The 21,877-nt window shown below is 45.3% G+C and overlaps 1 protein-coding gene and 1 pseudogene across 1 annotated transcript; both read left to right on the top strand.

Annotated features, from left to right (window-relative positions):
• The first annotated feature begins 457 nt into the window (after positions 1–457).
• Positions 458–3,195, top strand: LOC136549163 (probable mixed-linked glucan synthase 8; annotated as a pseudogene).
• A 1,165-nt stretch (positions 3,196–4,360) lies between these two features.
• On the top strand, positions 4,361–12,178 carry LOC136549162 (SKP1-like protein 1B). The gene is made up of 2 exons (XM_066540442.1): positions 4,361–4,497; positions 11,731–12,178. The coding sequence occupies exons 1-2, from the start codon at positions 4,361–4,363 to the stop codon at positions 12,176–12,178; spliced, it is 585 nt and encodes a 194-aa protein (XP_066396539.1).
• Positions 12,179–21,877: the final 9,699 nt, after the last annotated feature.

The raw sequence follows: 21,877 nt of genomic DNA, 5'->3' as shown, positions 1-21,877 counted from the left end.
GAAGGAGAGGGCTAGCATAGGCAGCAGCTGTGGGGAACGAATCTGCGGCGGCGCGATGGTGAATGAACGACGACTCCATGCGTGAGGGCGAGAAGATGGTTCGTGAATAAGTGGACCAGGAGCTTCTGGAGACTCCCTTGCAGGTGTGGACGGGACGCTCGGTGGGGATTTTTTTTTAGTTAAATGCACCGATGGTCTATTAACTTGTGCTCTAGTTTCACTTAGGTTTATCAACTCTGAAAGTGGAATTTTGGGTCCATCATCTTTGTTTGTGGCGCATTTCTAGTCCATATCCCGTTTGTTTCAATTTTTTAAGCCACGTGGTACCTCCGGGTCCAGGTGGCACACGCATGCAGGTGCATGCACATGCACGTCGGCAAGCCTATATATTGATATATTCACACGCACAGACAGGACCTGACCTACTAGCAACTTGCAAGATGCGCGCGCGCAAGCCATGTCCCCGCCGGCGGCGACCGGCGGCGCCGGTGGTGCTCGCGATGGTCACGCTAACTCCGGCCTCGGCGAGCCGCTGCTCTGGAACGGCGGCGGCGGCGTCCACGCCCGGGCGGCGGTGACCGTGGCCAACGGTGGCGCGGAACCGGCGGTTGAGAAGAAGCGAAGCGCCGAGGACAGGTACTGGGTGGAAATCGACCAGCCGGATAATCTGAAGAACATTTTCACACACCACCGGTTCTTGATCTTCGCTCGTTTGATCGCAATCATCTTCTTCTTCATATGGCGGGTGAAGAACAACATCGCCGACATCGAGTGGCTGTGGGCGCTCTCCGTCGCCGGCGACGTCTGGTTCGGCTTCTCATGGCTCCTCAACATGCTCCCGAGGATGAACCCCATCAAGAGCATCCCCAACCTCGCCGCGCTCAAGCGGCAGCACGACCTCCCGCGCCCGGAAGGCAGCTCTAGCCTCCCGGGGGTCGACGTCTTCATCAACACGGCGAACCCCGTGGACGAGCCGATCCTGTGCACAATGAACTCCGTCCTCTCCATCCTCGCCACCGACTACCCGGTGGAGAAGCACGCCTGCTACCTCTCCGACGACGGCGGGGCGCTGGTCCACTACGAGGCGCTGGAAGAGACGGCGAGGTTCGCCGCGCTGTGGGTGCCATTCTGCCGGAAGCACTGCGTCGAGCCGAGGGCGCCTGAGAGGTGCTTTTATGATGAGCTGCTGAGAGCGCCGACGTACGCCGGCGGGTCGCCGGAGGATTTCGTGGAGGACCACCGGTGCGTGCGCCGGGAGTACGAGGAGTTCAGGGCGCGGATCGGCATGCTCTTCGACACGGTTCGCCGGCGGTCTGACGCGTACAACACCGCCGGGAAATCTGGAGGAGGCGTGTAGGCTACTTGGATGGCTGATGGGACACAATGGCCCGGTGCATGGATTGATCCAACAGAGAACCATATGAAAGGCCACTACGCACCGATTATTAAGGTACTTCTTTTGTTATTTCCCTGTCATCATCATGCCTATGCATTGTTATACATTTGTTGATGAAAGTGGAGTAGTTAGTACCAAATTTCATTGCTGACGAAAGATTACACTACTTAGAATCAATTTGGCACGCATTGACATTGACAGGTGATGTTGGAGCAGCCAGGCCATACGCCTCAGCTTGGGCAGCCCAATGGCGTCGTCAACAGCTGTCCAATTGACCTGAGTGCAACTGACTCGCGTCTGCCCATGCTTGTCTACGTGGCACGCGAGAAGCACCCGACCAGCTACGACCACCAGAAGAAGGCCGGCGCCATGAACGTGCAACTGCGCGTGTCGGCGCTGCTCTCCAACGCGCCCTTCATCGTCAACTTCGACTGCGACCACTACATCAACAACTCGGGGGCGTTCCGCGTCGCCATGTGCTTCATGCTCGACCCGAGGGAAGGGGAGGACACGACGTTCGTGCAGTTCCCACAGCGGTTCGACGACGTCGATCCGGAGGACAGGTACTGCAACCACAACCGCGTCTTCTTCGACGGCACCATGCTCGCTCTCAACGGCCTCCAGGGCCCGTCGTACCTGGGCACCGGGTGCATGTTCCGTCGCTCCGCGCTCTACGGCGGAAAACCTCCGCGCCGGCAACCACGATGGCAGCGGCATCGCAGTCGATGCTAGTGCTTTCGGCAACTCGACACCCTTCCTAGAATCAATACGGCTCGCCGGCTATCGTCGGCCTGCTGCTGCCGTGTGCACACTGGATGATGAGTCGATCACCACCGAGCCGCTGAACGTCATGGCGTGGGCGTACGAAGCTGGGACTAGCTGGGGCAGGGGCATCGGGTGGGTCTACAACATCGCAACCGAGGATGTGGCCACCGGCTTCCGCGTGCACCGGCAGGGATGGTTCTCCAGGCACTGCACCATTGAGCCTGCCGCCTTCCGCGGCACCGCGCCGATCAACCTCGCCGAGCGCCTCCTCCAGATCATGCCGTGGTCGGGCGGGTCCCTGGAGATGTTCTTCTCCCACAACAACCCACTCCTCGCTGGCGGCTGGCTGCTGCTGGCCGTTCACCAAGACGCCGACGTGCATGTGCATGCACCTGCATGCGTGTGCCACCTGGACCCGGAGGTGCCACGTGGCTTAAAAAATTGAAACAAACGGGATATGGACTAGGAATGCGCCACAAACAAAGATGATGGACCCAAAAATCCACTTTCAGAGTTGATGGACCTAAGTGAAACTAGAGCACAAGTTGATGGACCACCAGCGCATTTAACTCTTTTTTTTTTGCCTCCACTCCCTGGGATTCAAACGTGTGGACGAGAGCAATCCGGTAGTTTTTTTTCCCACGCCTATACTACAGCTACTGGCAGACTAGGACTGCTATGTTTCAGATGTCATGGAGGCCTTCATTTTGGGATTTTTTTCAAACCGCAGAAAAGCAGTTAAAATGGGACAGAGGGAGTATGTCCATTTTGATTATCTCAGTGACCGCTTCACAATAGTGCACTCCATTTCAGTATTTGAGAATGTTTTACAATGATGAATATTTAAATTACCATTTAGTTTCTTTTTCACCAATTTATAAATGCTCCATATATTATCTTTTCATGCGCATTTTATGTTTCTTTATCATCTAATTTGTATATGTAATCAACTATATGTTATTGATTATTTATTGTATATTATTATATTACACCAGTTCAAAATATTTATGGACGGTTCAACTCATCCGGTCCAAAGCTATCGAACCAGCCGTCCAACCTATTCTTAACGGTTGGACTAATGAACCAACGATCTTGCCGGTTCAATCTCCGGTCTGGTCCTAATAACTATGGCTGATCGATTGGTAATTTGGCATGTGTTCGGCTGATCCGATAAACAGTGAAGTTCGGCTGTTTTTGGATAATTAAATAGTGTTCCGTGATCTCCGGTCGCTTGGATGGAACAAGCTTTTGCCATAGGCATGAGAGGCACCGGTGCCTCTAGTCTTACCACGGGCTTTCAGGACAAGAAGTAAAACTGCTCCTGTCCGCGTACTGAGAATCCTTCAATACCACGGGCTTTCAGGACAAGATTGTGTGGCTGCCTTCGATACGAAGCCTTCAACCCCGGGCCACGTGTGAGGCCGCGTCGCGCCCAGCCTGGCAGGACGGTAAGCCACGAACGCGACGCGTGGGGCCGGCGGGGCGTGGGCCGTGGGGACACCGGCGGACGCTCGCTCGCTCGCGTCGCGCTCGCTCGCTCGTGTCGCGCTCGCGCTCGCGCCATCCAGTCCTCCGTTGGAACGGCGTCTGCTCACGCCGTGAGCGTAACGTCACGGCGACACGGCTGCTTCAATTTTTTCCCCTTGTTATTATTTCTCCAATCCAGGTTTCGCCGTTTTGGGGAAAGCGCCAAAGCGCGATGTGACGGCGTTTACGTGGCGAGCGCCGACGCGCCGAGCGGCTGAGGGGATGCGTTTTTTTATCGAAACGAGTGTCAAATTGATCGCTAGGGTTTGGCCCATTAGCGGATATGTTTTGCTTATCTTAAACTGCACGGCCGCCTGATCCTGTCGTGTCTGCGTATAATTTGGTGCTGTTGGATTGGCCATATATGATGCTAATGGAATTGACACCCCCTAGATGCATGCCATCATCAACAGCAAAGAAACGTGCGAAAATGACATCTTCGTCACCTTTCCCTGTCGTGGAATGATGATTTATAATTCGCAATTGAAGAAAAACGTAGTCCTCCAAAAGTATTATAGCTTTCCGTAACGAATCTAAACAATGTAGCTTTTTTTAGGGTGCTCAAAATGTAGCTATATATTTTTTTTTTGAGCAATCAAAATGTAGCTATATGGCCTGCATGACTTGCGTGGTCAGGGGCTCCTCGAAGCCAGCTGCCAGAAGGTCACCGATATGACCGTGAACAAGACCCCGGCGCAGGTGCGCACGATGTTCAACATCGCCAACGACTTCACCGCGGAGGAGAAGGAAGAGATCCGCAAGGAGTCCCCTGGGTCTTCGATGACGAAGAGGCCTTTGATGACGAGGAGGTTCGATTCGAAGCCATTGCTGCCCCAAAACCTCACTGGATTTGTCGATCAATCGGATCCGTTCTACAATCTCATTTGTGACTGATCTTCTAGTGGTTGCCTCGTGCTCACAAGTCCCATCGTCTTTGGATCGATAGGTTCAGATGACTCTCCATAACCATTTTTTCAGCATATTGTAGTTCTGTATCAGCGTCGGTTAGCTGGCTATAAAATTTCAATGCAAAACGGTCTTGACAAGTGACAAACTTTCTGTTTGATTCAGAGTACTCTCTCTTTCCCAGTTTTGTCTTTCTCTCGGCGTCTTTTGCTGTGACAAGTTTGATGGCTAAATCCTCATCCAAATGGTAGTACGTACATAAACAGTCGTAGGCATTTTTTATTAACTTACTAGAACAACTTACAATGTGGAGTGGACAGTTATTTTTCCACCAGTTCACAAGGCACATATGTGCATTTGACCATTGTAGTGAAGTATAGAAGCTAACAGGATGACCAAACAGTGGTTTTCCTAGTGCTGGATGAATAATAAAGTGCCATTTCTATCCAGTCGATTTGATCAAATGTGGGAGTAACAGGGCTCTTGGATATTCAGTTTTAACTAAGTTTTTTAATATGATCATGGACTCATTATTCTATATTGGTAAATGTAAAAATTTGGTCTATGGGCAACTGACAATGACTGCGGATTGGAAACTAGAGTATTCCGTGTTCATTGGGATGCAATATATTCTCAAGTTTTCTAGTAGTTGGCATTTAGCTTCCATCACCATTTGGTGACAAGTTCCAAATTTACCGCTATATAGTCGGACGATCTGTTAATGCTAAATAGGTTATATGGTTGTAGTAGAAAATAGTTGATTTTCTACTTCTCTAGTTTACCAGCACGATCATAACATGTTTTATGCCCTTGGTTTTACTATTACGAGAACCAAAATCCATATGTTCTAAACATCCACATTAGGTCCTACGGTGGCAGGTGAACAAAGTAGTATATTTACGGCTGTGGATGAATAAGGTAGTAAATTTATGGTTTTATGCTCGCGCTATTTAATTGTAACAAAATTACTCTTGAGGGTCTTATAGTATAGTTAAATACATAAGATAGATAAGCGGCGGTTGGTGCATTGAAGGCCAGTGCCATCCAGATAGATGATAAATAAACAAATACATATATACATACACAAAACAAATAGATAGGTTGGTACAGATACATAGAGATAAAGCAGAGATATAGATATAAATAGATATTCTTTATTTTTATTATTTTTTAGACAAATAGATAGATACACAGGCGGATAAACAAAGAGAGAGATAGTCACAACAAATAGTTAGGTAGGTACCGATGGATAGATAGATAGGGATAGAAACATAGATAGAGAGATATTGAGATAAAGATATAGTAGAGATATATATAGATATAGGTGTAGATATAAAATGAAATATAGATATAGGTTATATTTTTTTTGAAATTAGATATAGGTGCAACATATCAGATGCAAACTAATCAATTTGTGTAAATTTGGAAACTATCAATCAGGACTACTAGATGATGATCTAATGGATGGGGTGAGGGGGCTTAAGCGTAAAAAAAGGCCAGCGGGTGGGGTCTTAAACACAAAAAACCCCACCTCTCATCTCATCCATTGAATCAGCATCTAGTGGTTCTGATTGGTAATTTCTAAGTTTATACAGGTTGGTTGTTTTGCACCTGATACGTATGTAATGACACAGATGCAGTGTTTTTTTAGGGATAGCTGGAGTGTTAAGAGAACATAATCCTCTTGATATACGACTGGGCCAAGATAATCCAGTCTGGCCCAGAAAAATGAAGCCTTTTGGACCTGCTATGCACCTACAAGACCCCAATTTGGCCCGCAAAAATGGAGCCCTTCTTTTTAAAATTTTTTGCACGAGCTCTGTTGTATCATTTAAGGAGGAGAGGAAATAGTCCAAAGAAAAAGAGGAAAATTCACGGACGGTCTTTCAACCTGGCAAGGGGTACCATCTAAATCCCTCTACAATTAAAATACCAATTCTAGATCATGAACTTGGCTTCGGATGTCATCCAGGTCCAAATAGGTCCAAACTTGCTCTGGATGCTGGTGTGGCGTGCTAGCGTGGCTCCTACATGTGGGGCACACATGTCAGTTGGTTATATTTTGATCTATTTTCATTATTCTGCTGATGTGCCACACTGACTTTTTTTTAAAAATAATTCATAACTTTTTCATATAAGCTCGGATGAAGACAAAATTTATATCAAAATTGTAGCCCTCGACAAGAAAGTTTTTGAATCGAAACTGTTTAGGGTCCTAAAATATTGTTGTACGTTTATAAATTTTAAAATTTGAAATTTAAAATTATCAAAAATTCTCGAATGTTGACATAGTGTATATGAAAGTTATAGTTCTCAATATAATCTACAACTTTGTAGTTGAAAAGCTTTTTATTTGAACTCATTAGTTATCCCAAATATGAGTTCTAAGTTTCTTATTTCAAAATCTATAAACTCATAAAACATATTTGGGACACTAAACAACTTCAAATAAAAAAAAATCAACTAAAATTTTTTAGATCCTATAGCTTTCATATACACCATGTCAACATCCGAGATTGTTGGATAATTTTGAATTTCAAATTTTAAAATCTGCTCACTTACAATAATATTTTGGGACCCTAAATAATTTCAATTAAAAAACTTTTCAACTACAAAGTTGTAGATCCCGTCAAAGGCTATAATTTTGATATAAAATATGTCTTAATCCAAGCTCATATGAAAAAGTAATGAATTATTTTTTGAAAACGTCAGCATGCCACATCAGAAAAAACAGAAATATAACCAACATGCAAAATCCACATGTAGGAGCCCCGCAAGCGCGCCACGTCAGCATCCAGAGCAGGTTTAGACCTATTTAGATCTGGATGACACCCGAAGCCAAGTTTATGGACTTAAAATTGGCATTTTAAAAGTAGAGGAACTTAGATGGCACTCCTTACCAACTTGAAGGACCATCGGTGAATTTTCCTAACAAAAAATGTACTGCTACATAATGAAAAGACAAACTCCACAACATACTAGAGCTAGGCCCCGTTGGAATGCAGAGCTAGTTAATAGTTGAGCTAAAAATTAGCTTAAATTAGTTAAGGTTAGCTAGCTAGTTGATTAACAGCTAGTTGAAGATTTAACTAAAAAATAATCCACCTAAGAGAATCTCCAAAAGACTCTTTATATTTTTTTTCTAAATGCTAGGAATAATAGAGACTTTGATATAAAACTACCCCTTCAATAGCTTATCTAAATGGTTATCTAAATATAGCCATCTTCTATTTTGGATTTTTCGCTAGCCAAAAATAGAAGATAAGAATGACTTTCTAGAGTACGCATGAGATATAAAAAAACTGTTGAAAAATAAAAAGATATAGAAAATAATTTTTATATAAATGATTCTCCAAATGATAATTTAGAGAGTAAAATTTAGAAAGACTCTCGAAGATGCTTTAGCCCTTATATTTGGATAGACTAACTATTTTTTTGAAAGCTGACTAGCTAAATTTGACTAACTTTTAGCTAAGTAGCGATTAGATCTCGTATCAAACAGATTCCTAATCTATGCATAGGCATCCCATTTTCGTTCGGAGACTTGTTTCGTTCAACCCATCTGACGAAAGGAAGAAACAACCCCTTCGGCCCAGACCTCGAGTTCCCTCTTGCTGTGGTCCTGTTTATTTAAAGTTATTAGCCGATTTATCAGTTAAAATTTATAGTATTTTTCTCTCACAATAAAATAGCTTTAGTCGATTTATCGATCCAAAGGCCTGGGTTGCTGACTCTCGGCTGCACCACCGAAAGAGCCAAAGAAAATCCTATCAAACGTCTCATGATACTGTTGTTTCTTTTGACCACGTAAGACATAGCAACCATGTGATTGAACTATGCCCTTGATTAGTTCCTAATTTTGGCACTATGTAAAAAAAGATTCTCCGTTATATTAAACTTGCGGTATATGTATGGAATACTAAAAGTAGACGAAATTAAAAACTAATTACATAATTTGGTTGTACTTTGCGAGACGAATATTTTGAGCCTAATTAGTTAACGATTGGACAATTATTACCAAATACAAACGAAATGCTACAGTAGAAAATCTGACACTATACAAACTTTGCAGATCCAAATTCCGGCCAACTAAACGCGCCCTATAGCGCTTGTGTTTTTTTTTTCTACCACGCGCCCACCGCGTCGTGATCCCGAACACGCCTCTGTTTGGTTCGGTGCATATGCCCCCAACCTGCTCGCGGGATGCAATATCCTATTGTTTGGACGATTGTATCGTCTCTGGAGCCTGGGTTAGCTCGTGCAAAAAAAAAAAAAAAAACAAAAAAAAAAACTAGAGCCTAGCTCCGTAGCTAAGGCATGTTTAGATTGCAAAAAATTTCAAACCGATGAATAGTAGTACTTTCGTCTTATTTGGTAAATATTGTCCAATCGTGGACCAACTAAGCTCAAAAGATTAATCTCGTGATTTTGAACTAAATTGTGCAATTAGTTATTTTTTTTACCTACATTTAAAGCTCCATACAAATGGCTAAAAATTAATGTGATGGATAAAGAGTGAAAAAACTTGGAATTTGAAGGTGATCTAAACATGCCCTAAATTTTTTTTCCGCGGTTCTGACAAGCCAGGCTTGCTCGGTCAAAGCGAGTGTGCAGGGCTAAGCGCGTAGCGAGGAAAAGTGGCCTAGCATGGGCAACTAAGGTAGCGTTTAGTCCCTAAAATTTTTTAAGATTTTTTGTCACATCGAATCTTTAAGCACATGCATGAAGTATTAAATATAAATAAAAAATAAAATAAATTACATAGTTTAGACGAAATTCATGAGACGAATCTTTTAAGCCTAATTAGACTATGATTGAACACTAATTACCAAATAACAACGAAAAGTGCTACAGTACCATTTCCCAAAAAATTTCGCCAACTAAACAAGGCCTCAATAAGAAACCGCAAAATCTACCGGTCAACGAATATTATTTTTCTCTCACAACAAATATCAATCAGACTACGATGAATCGATTATATGATAACCGATTACACCACTAGTTGTCCCCGTCCCTAATGCCTGCCCGTCAAAGAGAAGTTTACGCTCTATTCGCTTAACTTATAAGACGTATTTTTTCAGCCAACGAATACTCCCTCCGTTCCTTAATATAAGATATATAGTTTTTAGCACCAATATTAACGCACGGCTTGGGGAAGGATGTGAGACCGAGGAAAAAAAGAAAATCAGGCCATCTTCTCTCTTCCAATCAGATTGCTTCCTAAATCTAAGGGATTGGTTGAGACATGTGCTATGTACGGTGAGAAGGTTTCCAAACTAATCGACGTGGGAGCTGATACGTGCCTATATTTTGGAATTTTCTTTAGAAATCTATATGGCCTATATTAAGGAACGGAGGGAGTATTATTTTTCTCTCACAATAAATCAGTCAATAGTATTTTCAGCAATGACTTATCAGCCAAGCGAACAGGACATTAGTTGTTGCTGTGACAGACAATGCTTGCTAGGCAATAAAGACTTGTTTGCTTGCGGTCCAGGCAAACTTGCCTGCCGTTGGGAGCGTTTCAAACGTTCGGCCCTTGTTTAGTTCCTCCAAACTCTTGAAAAGTGCACTATGTAAAAAGAAGATTCTCCGTCACATCAAACTTGTGGTACATGCATGGAGTACTAAATGTAGACGAAATCAAAAACTAATTGCATAGTTTGCTTTAACTTTGCGAGACGAATCTTTTGAGCCTAATTAGTCAATGTTTGGACAATAATTCGCAAATACAAACGAAATACTACAGTAGGGAATCTTCACTATGCACGCAAACTTTGCCCAACTAAACACCGATTTTGAATGTATGGAGATGAGATCCTTGACTGGCGCTGTTATTGTCTGCGATGCTGTAAAACAAACAACCTATAATCCTGTTCGGCTGGTATTAAAGTTGGCTGATAAGCCGGCTGAAGCTGTTTTGTTGTGAGAGAAAAATACTATAGATTCTAGCTGATAAGTCGACTGATAAGTTCAAGCGAACAGATGGCTTCGATTACTGTTTTGCTAGGCAATTTTGTGTGAGCAAGCAACCAAACAAGTCATGAAATCTAGGCCATGATCACGAGACATTCAAAATTTGGCTGGTGAGGCAAAGTTGCATATACAACAAACCAGATAGCCCCCACTGCCAGCTAGGCAGCAACGCGCCCACGCGGCCATGCCCATTCGGCTCTTCCCGGCTGCACACCAACCGAACCCGTGGAGAGCACCGCGCGTATTAAAGCAGGCCCACGCTGCCACCCCCAAGAAAAGAACCCACAACTCGTTTCTTCCGGTTGTGAACCTGTGATCACATCACCCTTGAGAGCGGCTAAGCGAAGCGAGGGTTTCGTCTCATCCTTGAGCGAGGCCGAGGCCTAGGGAGAGCGATGGCGGTGGAGAAGGGAGCTGTGGAGGTGGATGAAGGAGCGGCTGCGGCGGCGAAGGAGGTGGTCAGCGGGCACTGGCGGAGCCACATTAGGGCCATTCTGGGCGCCGGCCCCCCCTTGCTTGGGATAAATTTGCAAAGAGAGCCTGTGTCTTGAGTAGCATGCATGCACACTTGAAAGTTGCAACTACGCACACACATCTGCATCACTGCATGGCCTAGCTACATGCATTCATCTACGCCACGACTAAACTTGCATTAGCTTCTTTTTTATTCTAGCTGCTTCCATCCTCATGATGCTAAGAGTATATTTCGACGCATTATTACAAAACTTAATTAGCATATGTGTTTAGCTCATCTGGCCGTTTCAAAGAGTACTGCTGTTGTTTCCCCTGTGTTGCATGCAACTGCATTATAATATTTCACTTATATTAGTCTGTTACTTTAGTACGTCTATTTAGCTCTCTTGTTCTACTTAAGAAGGACAAATGACAATTAGCGGGAGTTCATCTTGCAACAGCTTACACTCATCAGGTAACATATAATAGACTATATATGCATTAATTTGTCTATTAATATATTCAATTTAGCTTACAAACTTCTCCACTAGAATTGTATAGCTGTGTTATATAGAAATAAGATTATGCCTATAACTAGTGATTAGTCACGAGACTAGAATTAGTGGGCCCCCCTGAATTGTAACCTAGCTCCCACTGTCAGCTAGGACAAGATCACCCTGAAAAGCTCGGACGGGAAGACGTTCCAGGTCTCAGAAGGAGGCTGCGGAGCGGCTGTCAAAGTTCCTCAAGGAGAAGATCGCCAGGGGCAGCACCGACGGCGGCATCCAGCTCGAGAAGATCGGCTCCGAGGCCCTTGAGAAGGTGGTCGACTACTTTAACAAGCATGCCGACTCCGATCCCAGCGGCATCAGCTTCGTCGACACCGCGGCATCCGAGGACCTGAAGGAGTGGGACCGCAAGCTCGTCGACGGCCTTCGCATGGGCGCCTTCTTCGACCTCGTCCAGGCCGCCGATTACCTCGGCATGGCCGGGCTCGTCGACGTCACCTGCCACAAGCTCGCCGACATGATGAAGGGCAAGACCCCCGTCCAGATCCGCGAGATGTTCAACATCAAGAACGATTACACCCCGGAGCAGGAGAAGGAGGTTTGCCTGGAGAATGCGTGGGCCTTCGACGACGAGGACGAGGAATGATAGGAGCCTTGGGATGACATTTCGCTAGATCTGCCGCCCTAGCGTGTTCGGTTCTGCTGCCTCGATCCTTCCTTACTTGCGTTCGTACTTCGTAGCAGCGGTTGCTTTTTCGTTCTTATTACTATAGTTGTCTCTCGGATGAATTCAGACCAAGTATTCGGTCAAGCTTAGCAAGTTCTGTTCGTCCCGTCAAAGAACATCATCAATTGTAAAACCCTGAATTACCCATCAATATGTTTTTGAGTCATTTCTGATCTGTGTCTGTATAATAATGAGTACTGCTGCTCTTGATCAATCATGATCTAACTACCTGGCTACTACTAGATCCACTTGCACTTTTTTGCATGTCATATCTTATTCAGGTGGTGTTTAAATACAGGGAGTAAAGTTTAGGGATGTCACATCGGGTGTCACGTGGGGGTGTCGCATGAGGTGTTCGGATACTAATAAAAAAATAAATTACAGAATCCGTCAGTAATCCACGAGACGAATTTATTAAGCCTAATTAATCCGTAATTAGCACATGTTTACTGTAGCACTGCGGTGTCAAATCATGGACTAATTAGGCTTAAAAAATTCATCTCGCAAATTAGTCGCAATCTGTACAATTAGTTATTTTTTAGTCTATATTTAATACTCCATACATATGTCCAAACATCCAATATGATAGGGACTAAACTTTAGGGGGAACTAAACAAGGCCTTAGTTACATACGATTGGCCCTCTGCAGTTCTGGTTTTGTGATGCTGAAATGAATATTGTATCCTAAATTGGATGATGCCTTATTTTATTCAATCCAAATCTGTAAGTTGTTCTTGTCCAAATTAATTGGAATTGCTCCGTGTCTACCTTGTATTGACGTACTTTTTTTTTCACGTGGATCATAGAAGCAAATCTTAGTTCTTAATTATTACCAGAGGCGCAATGGATAGGGATCTTATTCTACTAGATTAAATCTAGACTTGTTATTATGTTGGAGTATTTTAAACTTGGAAAGAGTGTTCTGTGTTCTTCAGTAGATACTAGTTGGCAACAATCCAATAATGATGTCAGTCTGGAAGATCGGAACACGTATGTTGTATTGTTGTTTTAGCACACAGCAAGGAAGTACAACTTCGACATGAGAACAGCACTCTGTTTTGTTCTGTTTTTCTTTTTATAAGAACAATTTGTAGTCATATGAGTTAGCACTGTGATCTTGTTTGAATATAAATGTCCCTATTTCCCTACCACTCTTAATCGAATGCGCTAGTACTCTTGATATGCTTGCATGTGAGGTTACAGTAAAAATATGGTTCTCAAATGCTGCATGTCTTGAATGTTCAGTGCCATGCACTTTGTGGTAGGCTGGTAGCATGCTTACAATATCGCTGCACTGGTGGGCTTGCATGAACATGAAGTGAGTGTCATAATTGGGTGCTGTCTTTGTTTAGATACATTCAGTTCAGTGCCAGAATGTGCTCTGCCTTCATCATCAGTACATGAGTCGTGTTGTTTTGAGCATAATCTTGTCATGCTAGGCCGAAGCAACTCCTTATGGAAATTCTAAGTGAATGACATGGGACGTTATGCTGTTTATTTCTTCTGACTTCTGAGTTTGGGATGCTACCGATTACCATGCAGGGTGACTGTGACTGTGTGACATACCATGAGAACTAAGTTATGTATGTTATTTTTGTGATATTTTTTGCATAGTTTTGACATTTTCTTGCCAAATGTCTTTGTTTCATGTTTGCGTTGCTTTCTTGGCCTCGTGGAATAGGCTTACAGTAAGTCTGAATGGCATGTTTTGACATCATTCAATATATATAGCAAGTGGCTGTATTGAGCCCTTATAGAAGCCTGTATTTGTTGCTTTCTTGCGAACGCATTCTGAAGAGGCCATGCCACTACATGATCTAGAACAGCTGCAATCTCTCTATTTTCTTTCGAATCGGATATATCGCAGTCATCATAATAACCAAAAGACGATAATTGATTAAGAAAAAACGAAAATGACTTCCTTTTCATGGCAACTGGGCTGAGAGAAGCCCAGCACCACAGGAATCTCGTTTCTCTGAGGTGCTCATCAGTTGGAACGAAGAAACTCCTCCCACAAAAAGAAAAAGTTGTAACGGAAAAATGAACCAATTCGGCATTCGCCGAGACCGCAGGACCCCTTCTTGCGTTCGGAGCAATGGACTGGCTACATTCAGATAAACAGTAGCAAGGTTGCTCTGTGCCTGTCTCTAGAATTCTACAGTAGTATTGATTTGGGCATGTAGAAAATTAGGTTCTCTCTGAATTTGTTGCATATTAAAGATTTCGGTGAAACTAAATCTTACACTTACTTATCACCGTGCATGGATTAGAGTCTTATCTTGTTCTTACTTTAATTATAAAATTCAGTTTCAGATTATGTGTGCTTTCCAGTTTGAAATGAACGGGCGAATTGAATTGCATGGTCTTAATATATCCTTTATCTTTTAGTACATGAGTTGGCAGCAAGTCTTGTGATGAAACTAAAAAAGATGTGTTCCATTACGCTGTTTTTGCATAGTTTTGTGAACGTAAAGTGGGTAACTGGTCACAGAAATTATTTTGCAGAATGACATGAAAACTGAGCATGCATGATACTTGTGACAGTGCTTCTTTTTCCATGGGACGAAGTGTATCAATATGACATGGGAATTGAGCCAGTTTGCTATGTTTTTTGGATACATGTTTTGATAATATATTGCCATCATGTGGATTATGACACTGTGACGGTGTGATTGCGCAATGGCATGAGGTTGAATTGTATTGTATGTATCGTGTCATTTTAATAAATAATTATGGCTTAATGCATAAGGATCTTGTCACTTTAATTGAACAAAGGAACATAAGATCTGAGTAACTCTAGGCTTAATGCATAAAGATCTTGTTGCTTTGTTTTCATCATGTATTGAACAATTGAACAAAGGAATACAGAGTGTTGGGTCCCAGAAATGTGTTCTGCATTTTTTTTTTTTTTGAAACTCGGGGGTCCCCACCTGAACTTGTTTCTGTATTAGAATAATGGAGAGAGCAATAGAGACATAGAGTTACAGGCTTAAAGAATGTTTTGAGTTGGAGTCTCAAACAACTTGCACCATTCATATTTCATCGGCAATGGGCTTCTCCCTGTTCTGCATTTTTTCAATGCATGAGTTGATGAAAAATGGCGGTACCCTCAAACATATGCATTGAACCTGTAAGAGGTGCATAATGTTGTGAGCATAATTTTGTATCAGTAAGGCCATTAAAAGCAGAACTTGTGTTTATTGCCGATGATCTCACAATCTTTCAAACTCCATGCCATTTGTACATGCTATGCATACATTCAGGACCTTTTTGCTGGTCCTCGGGACTCGAGACAAACATCGACAACGACAAGTGCTTGGTTGGTTACTCTGATCAGCCTTCAGCGTTCTGGCGAGTGATGAGGAACTCAGAACTATTGAGGCGCTCTTCCCCTGTCAAGTGGCGCCTACTTGGGGATCCCACTCTCAGTCTAGAAGCTGAGGCATCGTGGGTGCTGTTGCTGATCGCGTTCCCATTTGGAAGGGAAAGGCTGGCCTACTCACGGATGCGGGTCGTGCTCTCCTCACCAAAGTCGCCCTACCGGTGCACATCCTGAATTCCTGATCGCATTGTGTCTCTCGCCATGCGCAATTCAGGCTTAGACAAGAGCTGTCATGCGTAAGGAACTGAGTCGGTCTCAGGTGGCAGTTTCTGTTTCTGAACCTTGCTCTCTTTTTTTTTTCTATCGCTGATAGTGATGCTAGGGGCGGCTGAGAACCTGCAAGATTTGCTGCTCCAGAAACCTGAACTATCCCAATTGGCCAGGCAAAGCATTATAGACTCCGAAATCACAGCCTCTCTGTACTTGCTAAAATTGTTAAACATGCATTCAAATACAGGATCTAGGATGCTATATGGGCCACGAGTTAAAACCGGAGAGATTTTTCAGTTGCTATATCGGCCCCGTTCGCGTGCCCTTAAACCCGGCTTGATTCGCTTATTTTTTTTCAGCCAGAACAGTGTTTCTCTCTCACAAATTCATCCAGCATTCCTCCAAACCATCCAGATTCCTCCAGAATTCAGACAAGCGAACAGGCCGGCCGGGCCTCTTGTCTGAATTCTGGAGGAATCTGGATGGTTTGGAGGAATGTTGGATGAATTTGTGAGAGAGAAACACTGTTCTGGATGAAAAAATAAGCGGATCAAACCGGGTTTAAGGGCACGCGAATCCCTCCGTTCTAAATTATAAGTTGCTTTAACTTTTTTTTATTCATCTATTTTGGTATGTATATAGCCATATTATTATACCTTGATATATAGCAAAATAAATGTACCAAAAAAATCAAAGCAACTTATAATTTGGAACGAAAGGGTATGTACATAAGCTGACGATTCATCTACCTACAAGTTAATTTTGGATTCCTTTTAATGCTTCTATTTGAATCCGAGAGGAGCATAAACCATTGGATTTGCCTGCTCTAAAGTAACGGCAGCACTAGCGCCCGGACGTCCAGACGCCTGCATCCGTCCGGACATCCGTGGCTGCTCCGTTCCATCCGCTCGGATCCACGCATCACCCGTGCCAGCTCTGTTTCTCACGCTTGCATTTGAACGGCACGCTTTAGATCCGCTACCCACGCTACTCGGATGATTTACCTCCGCATTATTCCACACCGGTGCGGTGCCCATCTCTTCTAGGCCGTCCGGAAGACTCGCCCTGCCTCTTCCACAACAGCATCGCGCAGCCTGTGCCTCCTCCCCACACCACCGGCGACGGCCTACGCCTCCTCCACGCGTCGGTGGCCGTGGCTTGGCCCTACCCGTCCTCATGGACACCAACGCCGCTGTCTGCACTTGCAACATGAAACACTCGAATGCAACGTATATTTGAAACAGATTAAACATTTGGGATATACTCTTGCAACATGTATATGAAACATATGCAACATCCAGGTAAAACAATTACAACATAAAAAACACTTACTGCAACATAAGACTGAAACAGCTAAAATATTTGGAACATACTGTTACAATATATGTGTGAAAGCATATGCAGCATCCAAATAAAAAACGATTGCAACATACGTCTAGAAATAGATGAAACATTTTGAACAAACGCTTGCAACATGCTTCTGAAACACGTGCAACATGTGCAACATCCCACGATCACTTTTGCAACATCCATAAGAAACAATGACAACATACCTTTGAAACGACTGAAACACCTAAAACGTACATTTGCAACATAGGGGAGGAGAAGCCTGTCGACGAAATACGTCCGATAGTCTATCGAGGGGTATGACCACAGTAGTAGATGAATCGGTGGAGGTGCGCGTGAGGGAACCGGATGGTGACACAGAACGAAAGAGACAACGATTAGACAGGTCAGACCGTTAGCTTAACGTAATACTCTACGCCATGTGTCTTTGTGGATTGTATTTTGAGAGATGAGATGAAAACGAGGGGGGTCCCTACCTACCTTATATAGCTCGGGGGTAGGGTTTAGGTCAGTCGCTTCTATCCTGATCGGTTACATGATACGTGTTTACAGGGAATACGATATCTAGCATATCCAAACAGATCATCCTTGATCACCAAGGATCTTCACATAGTCTTGCGAGGCACGTCGACCTGTACCGTGCTCTGCGCGGCATAGTCTTGTGGGCTGGTCCTCCCCTGGCGGCTCGGCCCATGTACATCCCTGTGGGTATCAGGGTCATACCCCCACAGCTAGTCCCCGAGCATCTTGTATCCATTGAGCAACGCCGTGTTGAGCTTGTCTGAGCAGTTCAACTTGTCGTCGGTCACCAGGAGCAGGTGTCCGACCAGTTTAACTAGGAGCCGAGCTATTCAATTGAGCGTCTGACTAGTTTAACTAGGAGCCATGCTCGGACTCACTCAAAGCTGAGGTTTGCCAGAAGGATGTAAGGAGCTCAAGTTTAAATTTGAGATTTCTTCATCTTAGATGAAGTGTACACACTTAGGTGCTAGAAGCGATGTCAGATGAATATCCCAATGACTTAGTCATCTGAGAGAAGCGAAGGCAGATAAGCTCATAACAAAGCTAGTACACGCACCGCAAGGTGTAGTGTACACACTGTAGTCCCCTGGCCTAACAGTAGGTGAAGAATGAACCTAGTGCTAGGGTTAGAATAAAATTGTCCAGTCCCCAGCTTAGCTGAGAAATAGGAAGAAACAATACACTCAACGCAAGGTGAAGTAAACACACTTAGTCCCCGAGCATGCTAAAAAATAAAGAATTATCTTGTAGCATGGTCTAAGAAAAGAAGTCTAAAAGCTTGCCAAGAGCGGAAAGAAGTGCTTAGCATTGGACTGCTGTGATAGATGTACTTATCAAGGCTCTCGACGTGCCACCCAGGATCAACACCCTAATCCAAATAGTATGGAACACCTTGATATCACACAAGACATGCAGCGTCGACAAAGCGTAGTAAGCCGGCAGGTGAATCGACAGACGAGACGTAGCAAAATCCAACCACCAAGGGAGTCCCTAGCTTAGCTGGCGACTCTTGTACAAAGAATCCGAACGCCGAGGAGTCCCCAGCTTAGCTAGCGAGCCCCCATCGAAGCTGATGATGAAGCCCAAGCAACTGGTCGGTGGCGAAGTGAACGCCTAGCAGGAGTGAGTACCGAACAGTCCGACTAGTTAGTTAGCGGTGAAGTCCATCTGCTAGGTGGTTCGACCACCCGAATGATGATTGTGGGGGGTACGACCCTAGATACCCATGGCAGACCACATGGGCTACGCCCCTAGGGGCGGCCCGACCCACAAGACGAAGCCTTGTGGGGTACGACTCTGCTCGGCTCCTCCCGCAAGGCACCGGGAAGATATCCTAAAGATACTATGAGATCTGTTAGGATATGTATGATCCTAAGATTCCTGTAATTAGTTATTACTTTCTGGTTATCTCTTAGATCTAACCGACTTGTAACCCTGCTCCCCAGACTATATAAGGTGGACAGGGACCCCCTCCAAATTCACGCAATATCATACGATAGCTAATACAAACCAATAGACCACAAGAGTAGGGTATTATGTCATACTGATGGCCTAAACCTGTCTAACTCAAGTGTCTTGTTCCTTCTTGTTCTTGATCACACGCTTCTCTACCGATCAATCTACCTTCGTGGGATACCCCTCGGAGGACTACCGACGATATTCTGTCGATAGTTGGCGCGCTAGGTAGGGGATTATGTGCTATTTCATTGTCGAACAAGATAGCTTTCTCCACAGGCTCTTCGTCCCTCCCGCAGCCTGGCCAGATCTTCACGGTCAGATCCATCTCGTGGGTCATCAACACTGATGGAGTCGGAGAGCTCATCGAGCCAGTGCAGATTGATTATGCGCCGATCACCCCCGTACCTGTGACTGTAGATCCAATCTCAAAACCACCTCTGAGGTCACGTTCATCGACAACTCGCTGCCCACTTTCTTGCTACCAGAGGAGGCAGATCAACAATGATGATCTGGTCACGTCCATCGATTAGGTTGGTCTGAAGCTCGCCGATTGCCTCTCCATCGCTGAATTGGCTTAGGGCACTCTAGTCCAGCGTCGACCATCCTCCGATACAGATTTGTCGGAGGCTGCTCGGAAAACTCCAGGAGTTGCGGCTCTACCCTTCAGGCTCACCAACATCGCCGCCATCTTCCAAGACACCCTAAGGGGCAAATTCGCCGACTAGGTGGGAGACGTCCATCCTCACGCCGACCAGATAGCCGACCAGCCCCCGTCGGCCATCAACATGCTCCACATTGGCCGACGCTCCGGAGCGTCCCTCTAGACCATCCTGGAGGAGAATCCAGGCTCTGAGTCCTAGGGCTCTATGGAGGCCCTCGCCGAAACCTTCACTGAGCAACTTCCTCTCCCTCTGTTTTGTGGTGGCGCAATCTTCAATGTCAGCATCGATAGCCCCCCTCAGAACGGCAAAACTAAGGAGGAACATGCCACTCATGAGAACCGGAACATCAACCGCGCACAACACCAAGCAAACAAGATTATCCTTGCGATGGCCGAGCAACAGCTTGACTTGCAAGGAAGGCCGCTCCAGCGCAACCTTGATGACGAGTTTCTCCATGTTGACAGCCACGACGTCTACAAGACTTCAAGCGCCAACTTGGCCGTAGCCACCAATGAGCTCGCCCGGCTCCAGCAGACACCAGAGGTCGCTAGGGTCACCGTAATGCTCAAAGCGGCGCATTGTCAGGTCAATGAGATCCGCCAGGATCAGAGACCTTCCTACTCCACAACCTCGATTCGCCGATCAGTCGCCATAAGATCCGATCGCCGCCCAAGTCGCTTCACCGACCAGCGCCGCGATGATAGGTAATCCCTATAGGGCGGAGCTAGGGGAGACCGCATTGAACATCACCGCCAACCTGACTAGGAGGTCGACCAGGACATCCGAGTGCACCTCAACAATCTTTGAGATGCATGACGATGCATCGATGAAGGCCGCTTCGGTCACCATGAAGACAAAGCATGCCGTCGTCAGGAGTATGAGCAAGAGTATGGTAACCCGGACTCAACTCTCACACCGCTCGCTAATGGCAACGCTATAGACGACAGCGCCAACAACCTCGAGGGCCCCCCAGCATTCACAAGGGTGCTCCAAACACTCCAGTGGCCCCATGGTTTTAAGATCACTAGGGTCGAGCCCTACGAAGGAAGGATGAACCCGACACAGTGGTTGTAGGCTTACACCACTATTGTCCATGCCGCCGGAGGAGACACCAGTGTCATGGCAAACTATCTTCCTGTCATGCTTACGCTAGCCGCCATGAGCTGGTTTATAAGCCTTACCCTGGACTATATCGGATCCTGGGAAGAGCTGAGAAAAGTCTTCACCAACAATTACATGGCTACGTGTACTCGGCCGGGCACAAAGCATGATCTGAACCATATCAACCAGAAGCCGTCTGAGCTCCTCTGTAGATACATCTGACGCTTTTCCAAGATGAGGAATTCTATTCCCAATATCACGAAAGCTGAGGTCATCACCGCGGTAAGGAAAATGGACCCTTGGCCCATTGACTTTGGATTTTGGTGTTTGATGTCCAACATAACCAAATTGGACTAATGAATTTGCAAGTGTTTGTTTTGTAGTTCAATAGGGTGCAAGACATAACTTGGACGAAGGTGACGTGATGATCCGATGATCAACACCTCAAGCAAGACCTTAGGAGCACAAGAGAAGACCCAAGAGATCAAGCAAAGTCCAAGCATGAAGATTGGAACCAAGCCGTACACAAGATCATGAAGAAACGAGCTCACAGAGGCGATCAGACACTGGACCAGACGCTGGTGGCTCGGTAGTTGGGACAACCGGACACTAGACTAGTGGCTCTATAGTCGGGACAACCGGATGCTGGACCGGTGGCTCTATAGTTGGGATGACCAAATGCTGGACCGGTGGCTCTACAGTCGGGACGACTGGACGTGGGCGACGAAACCGACCGGACGTAGGAAAGCAGTGTCCGATCGAGTACAGAGAGGTTCCAGAGCAGCAAATCTACGACCGGACGCATCCGGTGGCAGGCGACCGGACGCTGGCCAGCGTCCGATTAGTATATTGCTGGCTCAACGGTTGGGACGACTGAACGCGTCCGGTCAGGACGATTCAGCGTCCAGTCAATAGCAGTTTCGCGGGAGTTCGACC

Source organism: Miscanthus floridulus, chromosome 4 (genome assembly GCF_019320115.1).
Source record: "Miscanthus floridulus cultivar M001 chromosome 4, ASM1932011v1, whole genome shotgun sequence".
Classification (NCBI taxonomy): Eukaryota; Viridiplantae; Streptophyta; class Magnoliopsida; order Poales; family Poaceae; genus Miscanthus; species Miscanthus floridulus.
This window is presented reverse-complemented; position numbering and strand designations above follow the sequence as displayed.